The sequence below is a fragment of the Barbus barbus genome (genome assembly GCF_936440315.1).
Source record: "Barbus barbus genome assembly, chromosome: 17".
Classification (NCBI taxonomy): domain Eukaryota; kingdom Metazoa; phylum Chordata; class Actinopteri; order Cypriniformes; family Cyprinidae; genus Barbus; species Barbus barbus.
The window spans coordinates 3036104-3050343 of NC_136745.1; the positions used below are offsets into that span (position 1 = coordinate 3036104).

Genomic DNA, 14240 nt, shown 5'->3' on the forward strand with positions numbered 1-14240 from the left:
CTCACAGCCCCTCGGTGTAGATGTATTTAGCATCAGCGGCAAGATCTTTTGTTTTTCTGACGCAGCAGTGTTGGTCTTGCTGGAGTCGGTTGTGTCTTGTAGGATATCGTGTCAGCTGTTGCGGTCTTGTAATTCAGTTGTCAGTTTTGATTCTGTTTGGGCATGCGATTAATTGTGCTGTCATTCACTCTCAGGGAGTTTGTGTTATTAATCTGTTGTTGAAATACATGCATGATTCCCTGACGCACACATTTGAAACAGGTGCTTTATGAGGTTGGGTGTCTTCAACATATCAGGAACATGCAGGGTTGGCACCAAAACCTGTAGTCAATCGCAATAAATTATTCATGCCAGTTTTGGCTGTTAAACATAATACTTGGTCATTTATTGACTGATTGTGAAGTAATTGTAATCAGTCAATACATTAAAGAAGGGGGGGTGGGGGTGGAACAAATAATTAATAACAGAACCAAATACAGATGGCATAAATGTTGCTGGAAGTTTCAAGTCAAGTAATCTTTCAGAAATTGAAAATAAAGTGCTTTTATTATTTGGTTCACAAAACCAATTTATTCACAACTCGGACTGAATCCGTAAGATCAGAGAAATCTTTGAAGGAGGCTTCAGTAAACTGGTGAAGAACAGCTGAGCAGACTCTGCTCCGTTTCAGAAAGACTCATTTTTCCCCAGTATCTCTTGCTCTGTTGGATCTCATTTGGTTTCTGTCCTCCACATTTATCAGCAGAGCATCGTTGGATCAGTAGGAGAGTCTGAAATGGCAGTTTTCCAAACAACACCAACCACATGCCATTCTGCTGTTATACACCAAACACGAATCATTTATTCTTGTGTTCTTTATATATATATTGTGTGCTTTTATGCACGTATTGACGCTTCATATACAGCCCTATTTTATTCACATTTGTTAAGTTACTTTATTCTGTATGTGTCAGTTCCAGCTGGAACATGAATATGTGGCTAATGATCAAACGGGTGCTATTTCTTATTTTTTTTTTTTTTTTAACGAACCTCTTTTGTGAGCATGAGTCGCGCAGTGCTGAACATGATGTGGGCAGTTCATTTACTGTGTCCCATGTGTCTCGCAGCTTGTCGTCTTAAAGATAAAATTAGACTTAAATACCTGGTTCCACCTGAAAATACATCTTCATTAATTTGCACACATTCTTTTTGACAGGCAGGTTTTTCTGGATTTTGTTGCTGCTGTCACCGAACAACAGTCTGGTTTACGTTGAAGATGGTCTTATCCCATGAAGCATTTTTGGGCTTGGCACACAATGCTATGTAAGCCTATAAGTAACTATTATTTTGATAATTCACTAATCTATTGATTATTACAACCGACATTTATTATTTGTTAAATACATAACACATACTTTATTTCATATAATTTAAATAAAAATAGTTTTTAAAAGGCAATATGATTGTAGCATATTAATTTGAAATATCATTTTAATGTATTACTTTTTGTGAAGTTGCCCCCTCTTTTTGAAGATGGCTGAGAATGAGAGCCTGCTCTGGTTCTCTGTAGCTAATATTCGATCTTGTCATTTTCTTTGTGGGATATTGATGTTAAGGTTGAATGAATGTCAACAACACAGTTTATCTTGCTCGCTCATGCTTTATTCTCTTATTATTTAAACACTTTCCACATGTTGTTCTCCAAAAGAATGTCTTTGCTTTGCAAAAGAAAGGTTTCATCCATTTTCTGAGGATTTTCCATTCTTGAGAGGCGTTGTATCGCTCAGTGCTTGTTTGAAGAGGTCAACTATTTGTCGTTGATTTGTGAATCACAAAGGGCTTTTCATATGAATCGTATCAATGTTTCCCAAAGCACTGAAGCATCAAGCTGCAGCATTACTCTGACGCCACATTACATGCATAGGAGCTGCACAATGAATCGTATTTGAATCATGATGACGATTTCTGCATCTCTCGATTTATTAAGCATAATCACTGATTATATGCAATATTTGGCATTTGTGTTTTCTTACATTGGTAAAAAGCTAGATGCTTGCAGTTGCCAGATTTCAAGAGTTTAAATTCCCCTGTCAGAGCTTTTTTCATAAATTGATACATTTTCTGCCCAGTGGTTTACTTAATCTTCACAACCTGGCAACCATCTGCACCGCTCTCTCTACATTAAGAAAAAAAGCACCGATGAGGTGAAAACACTGGCAAACATGTAGGAGATGGAGTTTAGGGATCTCTATTGAGAGATTCTTCTCAAATAAAAGTATAAAGCAGGGTAGTCTTTCATTCGTGTGGCTTTTTGCACTGTTTGCTGCGACTAAATCAGTAAGCTAACCATTATGCGCTCTTGAATTGTGCTTATACTTCTATAGAAATGTAAAAACAAAGTCAATGAGCATTATTAGATTTTTGAGCACAATAATCATCGTTTAACCAGTATCGAGCAGCCCTAATGTACAGGTCAAGTACCAATTTCACCTTTCACCCCTTTGACCTCTGACCTTTTGAACGGTAGCCTCTACTAAACAGTTGCCTTGTCCAGATAGTACACTTGTGGTCTTGGCCACTTGAGAGCGTGTCTGCGTGACAGGAAGTAAGTGTGCAAGACAGTCACAGGTCTTAAAAACGCTAAAGCGCAGTGCCCATAACACACTAAATCTCCAATATCGCTCCGGTGCTGTATTCAGAGCTCAGCATATCCCATCATGCATCATGTTCTGGAAATAAATAGTGAGACTTTTTGCTGAGATCTCACGAGAGATCATTGAAACCTTTCCAGTGCATGTTAAATGTTAATATAATAATTGTTATAATAATAATAATAATTAGATATTACATATAATTTGGTAGAAAAACAAAGTCTTGCACGTTTTATTGGTGCAAAGGGTAGTGGTGAGATTTATTTTGGACAACATTTGCAACTGCTTTTCATCACTTTTTAGAAGCACCACAAATTCAATTGTCATGTTATAGGGACTACTGAACAGACATTTAGAAGTGGATTTTAAAATGCTAAATATTTCAAATAAAACTAAAGCTATGTAGAATTACATTAGCATTTTTACGACACTATAAGTGTGTCCCATCAGGTAATGAAAAGTTCAACACATCCTTATTCATCCTCATGTGGACACTTGGGCCAAATACAGGAAATACATTATAAGTGGTTAAGTGCAAAGACTGCAAGTGTGGGTATCTGGACAAGGCAAGTGTCAAGGCATGGTGTATCGATAAGTTGTCGGCGTGTAAAATCAAAAGTTGGGCAGATCCTTCCCTATATCTTGCTGCTGAGCAACCTAGTAAAATGGCCCTTTTGTAACACTAATCACATGGAGGTTTGACGCTTGTTTCGAGGTGTGTTGAAGCCCTGGTGCGAGGCACGTGAAGGGCTGCATATACGAGTTCAGCAGGAGCCTTGAGCTTTTAATAGAGTGCTTGGACTTCCTGTGGGTGTGTCTGATGGCATCGTGAGGTGTGAAGGCTCATGGGAAGGCGAGTGCGATTCTAATGGTGCATGCTAATGAAGTGGCAGCAGGCCGCTGCGAGTGCTGGGCTCTCATCCTGTGAGGTGTTAACCCTCTCTTATCTCTCCATCCAACCCTCAGCACCATCCTAACCACAGCACAGTCCTGCCCAAGAGCAAAGAAAAGGACGACGAGAAGAAAGAGTCTGACAAATCCAGGGACCGCTCCAAAGAGAGGGAGAAGAAAGAAGACCGGAAGGACCGAAAACGAGTAAGTGGCTGCGTCCCTGACGCTTTCTCTTTAGAATAGGATTTGGGCATGGGGTAAAACACTTTTTTTTTTTGTCACAACATTTATTGAATGCCTGGTGAAAGGTGAAAAGTCAAGCCAACGAGCGTCATGTTGATTTGTGGCGTTTCCCCTCTGTGCTAGGACTACTCTAACAACGAACGCGAGATGAGCCAGGAAGCCAAGCGCCGCAAAGATGAAAATGGAATGAGTGAGTCGATAATGCCTATCTTTTAAATTTGTTTTGCCCGCTGCCGAGAGTGGGCGAGGTGAGCTAGCGAACCAGAAAGCTGTCTTTCTCGGCGGCGGAGGCAATCAGAAAGCCCTCCCCGCGGCTCTCGTGTTATCTGCCTCACATGGCTGCGCTCTCTCTTAGGCTCCTCCAAACACAGCAAGAGCGCCAGCCCCTCCGAATCGCCACACTCCAACGACAAGGACAACGGCAAACGCTCCAAGTCCACCAGCAAGGACAAGAGCGATCTGGCCAAACCGGAGAAGACCTCTGGAGGCAAAAAGGTCTGTGACCTGTGTCCTGTTACACCTCCACAACTTATACGCCGTCACTCATACCTTGGGTTAAGATGACAGACAAACCCTTAACCTAAAGTGCTCAACTTGACTTGTGTTAGACATGAATCTAAAATGCTAATGTCTAGTCTAATATGTGACTCTGGAGCACAAAAGCAGTCATGAGTAGCACGGTTATATTTGTGGCAATAGCCAACAATACATTGTGTGTCAAAATGAGTGATTTTTCTTTTATGCCAGAAATCATTAGGATATTAAGTAAAGATCATGTTCCATGAAGATATTTAGTAAATTTCTTAAAGTAAATATATCAAAACTTAATTTTTGATTAGTAATATGCATTGCTAAGAACTTCATTTGGACAACTTTAAAGGAGATTTTCTCAATATTTAGATTTTTTTTGCACCCTCAGATTCCAGATAAAATATTTTCAAATAGTTGTATCTGAGCCAAATATTGTCCTATCATAACAAACCATACATCAATGGAAAGATTATTTATTAATTGACCCTTATGTGGTCCAGGGTCACATGTTGAGAACAATGTATCAGAGTCTCCATTAGAGATCTGAAGGCAGTATTAATTTCATCAGATGAAGGGTTTGAGGTGTAAAATGATGCATCACGATGCACCAAGTCTATTAGTGCACCAAGTGCTATCAGACAAAGTTTAGAAATAATAGATTGAGAAAATCCATTCATAGTGTTTTGTGATCGATCTGAAGCACTTCACTGGATGGTTGATCAGTTAGTTAACGCAAACTTGTGCAGACCTGTTCACAACAAGAATAACTAGGGCTGCATGATTCATCAAAATAAAGCAATTGTGATATGGCTTAGTGGTTGCGATTTTAATTAATAGATATAAGCACAGTCCCACTTTATAGTGTATTAGGTGGCCTTAATTACTATGTACATGCATAAAAAAAAAATAGGTACAATGTACTTATTTTGTTCATATTGTATTGCAAAACACTTTTGCCTCTATTGAGGTGGGGTAAGGTTAAGGTTGGGGACAGGTTTGGTGGTATTGGGTGGGTTAAGGTGTAAGAGATGGGTCAACAATGAAGCTATAAATGTCAATACAGATATGAATTGCATGCAGGTGTTTTTTAAGATATAAATACAATGTAAAAACATGTATATACACAATAAGTGCATTGTATCAAATGATTAATTTAAATGTAGGTACATAGTAGTTAAGGCCACCTAATATGAAGTAGGACTAAAAAATCATTGTCAATGTTGCTCAAGTTTGTCATTTTGCACATCAATTAAAATGTACTACACAGAAACCAAACTAAACACTTAAAACACCCAACCAACGCACCAATTAAACCGTAACTGTAGATCCAGCGTGATACCAAAGCATTTCCTGCACACGTTCACCAATGCTCTTGTGTTTCCTCTGTGCATGTGCTACAGGAATCCAGGCACGACAAAGAGAAATCCGAAAAGAAGAGAGACAGCACTGGCGCTAAAGAAGAGAAGAAACAATATCCTTTGAATCCATAAACACCAACGGCAGTGTGTAGAGATGGAAAGAAGTCTGGCTGTTTGTATAGAAATCAGCTTTACACAAACTCAGCTCAGCACTGGAGCAAATCAGCAGTTTTTCCTTAACATTCATCACCCATAAATCAGAAAAACACCGATAGTGCATGCTGACACTCAAGGTGAGCGTTAATGCGGAGGAAGTGCTTTAAGAGCGTTTGAGGACACATTTCTTTTTATTACTCGTTTCTTAAGACTGGAGAATATGAAAAAGAGCATTTAATTGGAGGTAATTGATTTGCAATGTGCTTTTGGATAATGCAGAGGTTTTTGCGGACCCGACGTGTTCCTGGGTGGCACCGGCTGCGGTCGCACCTCTTCTGCTGCGGGCGGGTGCAAGACTCTTCATCCCAGCTTTCTCAGCGTCTTAGTTCCCTTCTATCAGCGTCTGGAAGGACGAGGATTCCCTCGCACTCTTAGGAATTTTGCCTGCATCCAAACTTCTGTTGTTTTGCCTAGAAATGTTGTCGCCCGTATTTTAATCTGCCATTTTTATTGTGATATTTTCAGTACTTCACTGAAAGTTTGTTTCCTTTAAATATTTAGCACAATGTGCTTCTTGCATCAACAGATTCAGGTTGAATTGGTGTCGCTCTCCAATGCTTGCGTTTTTATGACCTTGCTTATTACCTTCCGTTTTCTTTTGTTTTTCTTTACTTTTTTTTTTTTTTTTTTTTACATAAGAAAACTGGTTTCCTGAATACTACCTTTCTTTTTCCGTTTTAATTCACACGTGATATTTAGTCTAGATGTTTGAAGCAGTACAAATGCTCTAATTTGTATATTATGTATACAGAAATAAAATGGTTCCGTGTAATAAGACATTTTTCTGTTACTTTCATTTCAAATGTACGCCTCTGGATTTCTTTTGTGTGTTCAATCACGTTTTTAAAAGATTTGTATAAAGAATGGCAAGCTGGATTTCTCCGTAAATAAGTGGACTAAAAAGGAAACAATTCATGACTTTACAAATTACTTCATGGAGTTTTTATCTGGCAGAATCTACAAAGTGTATGCTTTTTTCTAAATAAAATAGTTTTCTTAGTGTATCACGTGTGTCTTGTTGAATCTTTGGGATTTTGCATAGCACCAGATACCAGCATTTATTGCACCACTTTGCAAAAGTTCCTCTTAAGTTAACCCTGATGAAGATAGATATCAGTGCTTCTCTGAGCACTTCATGATGATCGTGGATATATTTTATCAAATGCATAAGACAAATTTATCAGTTTGACATGCATGGAAAACGTGAAAAGTATATGGACACAAGTCATACTTCAAAATATAAAGCTGGTTGCACCTGCAACAAATGATGCTAGAGCTTTTGGAGCATTTAAACCTCGATTTAAGTCACAAACAAGCCATTTGATGACATTTATTCAGTTCAACTTTACAATGAATGATACTGACATTTATGTAGAGTAGTTGTATGTAATCTGCTGATGAGAATAGTTCAATTTTTACATACAAATATCGGGTGGATCTGCAGTAGTCTATTATGCATGATTATGACCAATGTTGAGGAAAGTTACGGTAAGACTTTATTTTAAGGTGTCCTTGTTACGTGTTACATGTACTAATTATTATAATAATAAATTGCTTAATTACATGCAAGTAACCTTAAGCCAAACCCTAACCATATAGTAAGTACATTAATGAATTACACTGGTTACACTTTATTTTAAGGTGTCCTTGTTACAAAGTTAAATTTGAAAGTAATGCATTACAATATTGCGTTAGTAAAGTATTTATGTAATTTTTTACCTTTGATCCACCACAAAGTCCTGAGCGCGTTCACAACAGCCGACACAGAAGCGATCTGTTACGTGGATACATCACTCATTTTTTACACAGTGCAGAGAGATTGTGGGTATGATGGTTACTCAAAATGGTAATTACTTATGCTTAACCTGATTGTTGCAACCGATTAAAAACTAAAAGATTACGTTTGCTTGTGCAAACTCATCGGGGAGTGTTGACTTTTCACCGACTCCCAACTTTTGAGCCTGATTGACTGAAGTTATGGTTGCTGTTGTGAACGTGCTCAGGACAATTGGACATTGCGGTGGATCAAAGGTAAACAATTATATAAATACTTTTCAGTTTCTTGCACAGACCGATTGTTTTGTGTCTTAAGACCTCAGGTATCGTCACGAGCCGCAGGGTTTAATTTGGTTTTGTCTTGTGTATGTTTTTTTTACTCTCAAAGCCGTGGGTCCCATTGACTGCCATTATGTGACTGAGAGACTGCAACGGTTTGAGTTCAAAATCTTTGTTTGTGTTCTACTGAAGAAACAAAGTCACCTAGATCTCGGATGCCCTGGGGGTAAGCATGATAAACATCCAATTTTCATTTTTTGGGTGAACTATCCCTTTAAATGATTATGCTGAAAATTAGTGTGGCTTAATTGTCTAAATATTTTCAAGAGATCAGGTCACTTTTGTTCAAATGTATTTATACATTTCATAGTGAATATACTCACAGTTCACAATTTTGAATAGCAAAAAAAAATTTTATTTAAAGAAACAAAGGCGAGGCTGTGCTGTTCTGAGTGCAGTCTCTGCTAAAGGCCATTGGATTTAATAGAGTTAAATCACAGTTCAAACTCTATTCCAGGTCGATTACAAAGATTGTCATTAAGCTCTATTATCTAAACTGTTGGCTAAACTATTGCCCAACATGAAATTAGCTTGTTTTAACACATCAGAGGTGGCAAAGACCGTTTCTTCTTGTTGACTTTGATCTGATTGGAATTTTTAATCAATTCCAGAAAAAAAAACTGGGTTTAATTCAATAACCAAAAGGCATTTTCTTGTAACAACACATTTACTTCATGGAAAAAAACAGTAAATCTTGTTCTGTTTTCTGAGGTATGTGGTGTTGACTCCACTTGTCAATATATTACAACATTTTCCTAAAGGTGAAGCTCCTTTTTTGACTTTAAGAATGGCTTGTTCTTAAAATGTTGTGTAGGTACAAAGTGTCATTCTTTAAAAAGCTGATGCTTTCTTTGTGTTCCACCTCGTCTCAGCACTTATAACCTGCTCTGGTGTTTTGAGGATCACAGATTGATTGTGTGCATAAAAAAGCCCCCACGCATGCTTCAATACAGTTTTGTTTTTTTATTTACAAAATGTATTAAAATTCTTTGTACAAGGCCTCACTATCAGGGCTCGGGGAACGCCAGCCACGCATGCACGTCTTACATCAGCCTGCCGCCCGGTCACGTCCTCTGCAGTTTTACAGGTTAGGAACAGGTCAAGATACGAAAGCTGAAACCCACTTTCTACCGACCCGCTAGAATCTAACAGAAGTCGCAGGGCTTTACTTGGCAATCACAAGTTTTCGCATGCAGATAGAAAATTTGGGAATTCAGTCACTCGCTTGTGAATCCTTCACTAGAAATGTACAGATTTGTTTTCCACGTTTGTAGTCTTTTAAAAGCGTTTCGTTATAAAACTATCTGTCCATGGTCATGGGACGGGCCAGACCCTCAGTCCCATGGAGTCACAGTTTGTTTTCCTTCTCTCCAACACAAAAATGTCACAGCAAAATGTAAATGTGCTAGCTTCCCGTTAGCTCCTTTTATAAATCTATTGTAAATGTTATTAATCCTAGTCTCGTTTGCTAAATAATTCACCAAACACCAATAATGCTCGTCAAATAAAACTAAATCTCAAAGCTCGATTTCATGTGCGATTTATATTCGGAAAACCATGAGGTACTCAAATACTACGTCGTAAAAGCCATGTCCTTTTGTGAATTGCGGTTTATCTACATTAATGTGATCCGTTTTATAGCTTCAGTTTCTTGTACAGTATGCTGTGATAACTACAAAATCTTGGAAGTTCATGTCTGTAAGTACATGTGTGTTGTGTGTGAGAATGAATGCAATCGTGTGGCGATTTTTGGTTTTTTGAAGCTCATGTGAAAACACTATTAGTGAAGGTCAAATGGGGTTTATAGCTTCTGAACTTCTGAGAAATATAGATCAGACAAAAGAAAAGCACATGATATACTGCAACCTGTCCGACCGACTCACAAAGATCCTGATCTGGAATTGAAACGATCCGTAATCTGATAAATGAATAAACCGATTGAACGAGTGTGAAAGCAAATTTACAGAATTACAAGCGTTTGCTCGACCCAAAGTTCCACAAAGTCCAGAGAAGACGTCTCGAGTCAGATCGGCTCATTCGGTGTGCAAGTGATGGCTTTATTTCGCGCTGTCCATGGAGGTTTTATTTCACAGATATGATGATGATGGTGGTGGTGGTGATGATGGCATTCCGTGGGTTTGAGTGATTGGAGCGATGCGATGCTTCTGCCGTGAGTTTGCATCAGTGTGATACTCTGAATATTCCATAAGGCACTGAAGAAATCGATTCCAATTCTTGCGCCGGTCCAGGCGGGCCGTGGTCTTGTGTGAGCGTGCTGTGTCGGCTGGAGATGATGTGTATGGAGAGAGTGGGCGAGAGGGGCGGCAAACCCTCCTGAAGATCCAGCCGTCTCTGTAAGGTGTCACACCACGCTGCCAGACTGCCGCTCTGCAAACACACACACACACACATCAGAGAGTATCGCGCCGTGGGAAAATAGTGTTTGTTTCTACCTCGTGTTATCATCTATCCTCTGATCTCTTCAGCTGCTGTGAAATGTCACGCTAAATCGTTAAATATTTTAAATGCAACATGTTTAGAGGAACATTCAGCAATAGTGTAAGTGAAAAATCTATAATGTATTTATTTGATATATTACAACAGAATTCTGCCAAGAATGCATCCTGATCATATTTCACGCCAAAATCTAAAGAAAGACATGTGCATAGAAGAAATGCTTTATTTATTTTATTGTTTTCTCTCAGATTAGCACCTCACCCAATTCTCATTACTTTGAGGTCAAAATATTCAAGTATACAATGCTGTATACATTTTGAGATCAGTTAGTTTTTTTTAAATAAATACTTTTATTTAGCAAAAACACACTCAATTAAAACATGACAATAAAGACTTCTACATTACTGCAAAAACCTCCATAAATGCTGTTCTTTTGAACTTCCAGTTCATCAAAGTGATAATAATAAAGTGTTTATTAAGCACCAAATTGGAAATACGAAGGAGTAATGGCTGCTGAAAAATTCAGCTTTGCTTCACAGGACTTTTAAAAAACAGTCCATTGTAATATTGCGAAATGTTATTACCTTTTTTTTTCTTCTGTATTTTTGATCAAATAAATGTAGCCTTTGTCAGCATAAGAGACATCGACTAGTATGGTGTACATATTTATTTTAAGCTTTTTTTATGAATAAATCAAAACCAATAATTTTGTCTGGACAGGATGAATTGCATTACTTCAGTGCTTCTGAAAATAATGCAAAACATATTAGTAGCTCTGAAATGAGCTTTGTGTTCCGGATACAATTTCCTCTTGGCTTCAGAATGAAATATGACCAAGATTTGTTTCACAGAGATTCACAGATGAATGTGAAGAAAAAAGTGTCCAAATATGTTCGAATTTGATATAATTAAATCATTTAGATAACAGGTCTGTTCCTGTCCCATTTCTGCTGTATTGGTTTGGTTTTTCTCAGGGCCACATGATACACATGTAGTACTTGGATATCCCAGACTATTCTCCATCGCATGCCGTAGCGCAGTCTGACTGATGCAACCATTTGAAAACAAGCCAGCGTTTGGAAAGAATCAGCCGGAACGCTGCTGCACTTCTCCATTGATTTGATTATCTGGAATTAATGACAAGAACAATCTCCGGCTTTGACACACACACACACACACACCCACAGAGTCACTGTAGAGGCATTACCGTTAGATCTTAACGCTCTCTGTTCCGTACACGTTGTAGCCTTCTCGGTACGTGGCAAAGTTTTGGGTGTTGGCTGGCGGGGCTGGCTTATAGGTTTGGGTGTTCTTTTCGAGTTTCAATCGTTTGGCTTCTGCACGTGACTTGTAACAGAACTCTATCAAAGCCACCATCATGGCCAGCCCTAGTCCACCAACCAGAATATAGAAGACACCAGCAACATTGCTCAGGCTCAGTGCACTTGTCTTGTCCTAAGAGAAGCGAGGGACATAGTTACTTCATCTTGCAGTGGCAATCCTGACACAAAACACACTATCCTATACAACTCCTCTCATGTTCTATCAAGCAGGACTATTGGCTATAAATTACATTTCTACTGCTACCAGAGGAATCTAGATTCCAATGGAGAGAAATTATCCATCTATGTCTAAAGTTCTAGCTCAATGTCATTTAAAGACAAATGAGCCAATTAGGACCATAACTGGTGAATGTAGATGGTTTCTCTAACCTGATCTTCTCATTGGCTTCTTCATGTATCTGAGGAAGCTGGTCAGTTACGTACAGGTCAGACCTCTGACTTAATAACCTTACTTTAAACAACTGCCTTTCCATCCTTTCAAATTCATATTTTGACATATTTTCTACCCCAGAGTACTTAAATTAAGAACCAGTCTGAACCATTCTGCTGCAGTTTACCCCCCAAACTTGTCCATTAAAAATTTGTCCATTAGTATTACACTATTTGCCGCTTATGGAGCTAATTTTACACAGCTGATGTCTAACTGCTGCATTTTTACTCTTCAGCTCTGTCTGTTGCTACAAATTAACCATCACCTTTGCGTTATAAACAAGATTAGTCAACCTTTGCTCGTCTAATCAAACTTGCGTTGAAACTATTTGTCACAAAGAGAAATGACGTTCCCGGTTAACGCCACAGGAGGTTCGATAAATGAACGGGCCTTTTTCTTGCGTAAAAGACAAATAAGTAACAACACTAATACATCAAATTTTAAATTCGAAGTTTGGTGAGTAAGAACTGCAGCATAATGGTTATCGAGTCAAGTGAAAATAAGCAAGAAAGACAATTGCTATACAAAAATGAATCTAATCTCTTGATCAATTTGCACTTTTAACTAATTCCCCATTCAATTTATCATTACGGCTTTATTTGGGGGCTTTCATTGGAAGAACTACTAAAATAAACAACAACAGAAAGATATGTCTCATAGGTACCCCTTAGCTGAGCATTGGAAATGATGGGGAATCGTGCAAAACTCTAGGCCACGTGTCCTTATTGTTTCCTTATGTGTGGCCGCAAGTCATTAATTCTACTATTATAATACATGAGTTAAATCAAGATATTGACTATTGGTTTGTTCCTTGCATATGAACAATATGTCAAAATGCACTTTTTGGAATCAGTACAAAAGACCTGCAGCGACTGACCTTACTTCCCGAGTCCTTGGTTCCACATTCACCCTTATCGTACCACCATTTGTTTTTCAGCTTGGCTAAGATGCCTTGTTCACTGAGTTTCAATACTGCAAGGTTTACAGGAGTTCTTCACGTGGGAAATAACATAAATAACATTATATTATGTTATTTTATGTTATTCAAGTCTTAACTACTTCATACTTTACAAAGCGATAAAGCAGGGCTCCTGGCCATTATCAACACACATGTGGCAGGCATTCTGACTAGTACCTTCCATTCACCAGGGCTAAGCTAGTGTGCCAGGACCTACCCGTATCGCTTTGAGTAATCGGCATACACTGTTAAGAGAAGAACGGGCAGGTTTCTGAAGAGATCGCCTGCGTGGCTATAAAAGCAGAGAAGCGTCTTGGTTAATTTGAGCATCTGAGAATGTGGATCTCCACTGGAACCCTCGACTGACTGACAGACCAATGAAAATTACCAGTAGTATTTTGCTCAGGCTGAGGAGAGCTGGCGTTAGGACTCTGTGAACGGATTACAGGCGGAGAGTACAAAGCAACCAAACAGGCAAACACACATACAAAAGTAAACAAGACCGTACACAGATAATCAAAGCATTTGCAAAGTAAAACACTGTGTTTTTTACATGATATGCAATCAGGTCTTGTTAACTGAAATAAAGTCCCACTTTTTTTCTTGAAGAATATCACATTTAATTGCAAGCCAAATGAGTTGCGATTATCATTTCATGTTGACTTTAAGTCTGTTGCTAGAGAACGCCATTTTTCTAAAATGTAATGTAAACCTCTAAAATTTAATTTTGTTTTGTTTTTACTATAATAGAAAGCCGTGCCATCACTCGTCTAGACATAATTAGTCACTTAAATGTTCTTTACATTTCTCATGGCTGCTGCTGATTTAGCTATGTGGTCCTAACATTTCTTTTAGCTTGGAGAGAGACATTGATTAACAATGCAATTATCCTCGGAGCGTTTGGAGCGACTGGAGTGGGAAACCTATCAGCAGCGAGGATGGCAGCGGGCTGCCAGGGGCCGAGAGGAGAACGGGTTGTGTGACTCATGATGTCTGTTTGTCACAGGTGGCTTAATGTGGATTTCTCTCCTGTTTTTCTCTCTTTTTGTTGTGTTTTTCCACAGCTGG

The 14240-nt window shown here is 38.6% G+C and overlaps 2 protein-coding genes across 3 annotated transcripts in view; one reads left to right on the top strand and one right to left on the bottom strand.

Annotated features, from left to right (window-relative positions):
* The window catches only part of LOC306883040 (THO complex subunit 2-like), an 82771-nt gene extending 75899 nt beyond the window's left edge, over positions 1–6872 (top strand). Inside the window, exons 34-39 of one of the 2 annotated variants that reach the window (XM_079438104.1) lie at positions 3597–3725; positions 3888–3954; positions 4120–4259; positions 5696–5766; positions 5904–5946; positions 6089–6872. In XM_079438104.1, coding sequence (XP_079294230.1) covers positions 3597–3725; positions 3888–3954; positions 4120–4259; positions 5696–5766; positions 5904–5928 — 432 coding nt within the window. In that variant the 3' untranslated portion in view covers positions 5929–5946; positions 6089–6872. Of the gene's footprint in view, positions 1–3596; positions 3726–3887; positions 3955–4119; positions 4260–5695; positions 5947–6088 lie in introns of those variants that run through there. The other variant, XM_079438105.1, reaches the window with a different exon arrangement.
* Positions 6873–8953: 2081 nt separating this feature from the next.
* Positions 8954–14240, bottom strand: part of LOC306882999 (glutamate receptor 3-like) — a 121233-nt gene continuing 115946 nt past the window's right edge. The window contains exons 15-18 of the mRNA XM_079438042.1: positions 13350–13417; positions 13092–13206; positions 11649–11896; positions 8954–10372 (exon numbers count right to left, since the gene is read on the bottom strand). Coding sequence (XP_079294168.1) covers positions 11651–11896; positions 13092–13206; positions 13350–13417 — 429 coding nt within the window. The 3' untranslated portion in view covers positions 8954–10372; positions 11649–11650. The remainder of the gene's footprint in view (positions 10373–11648; positions 11897–13091; positions 13207–13349; positions 13418–14240) is intronic.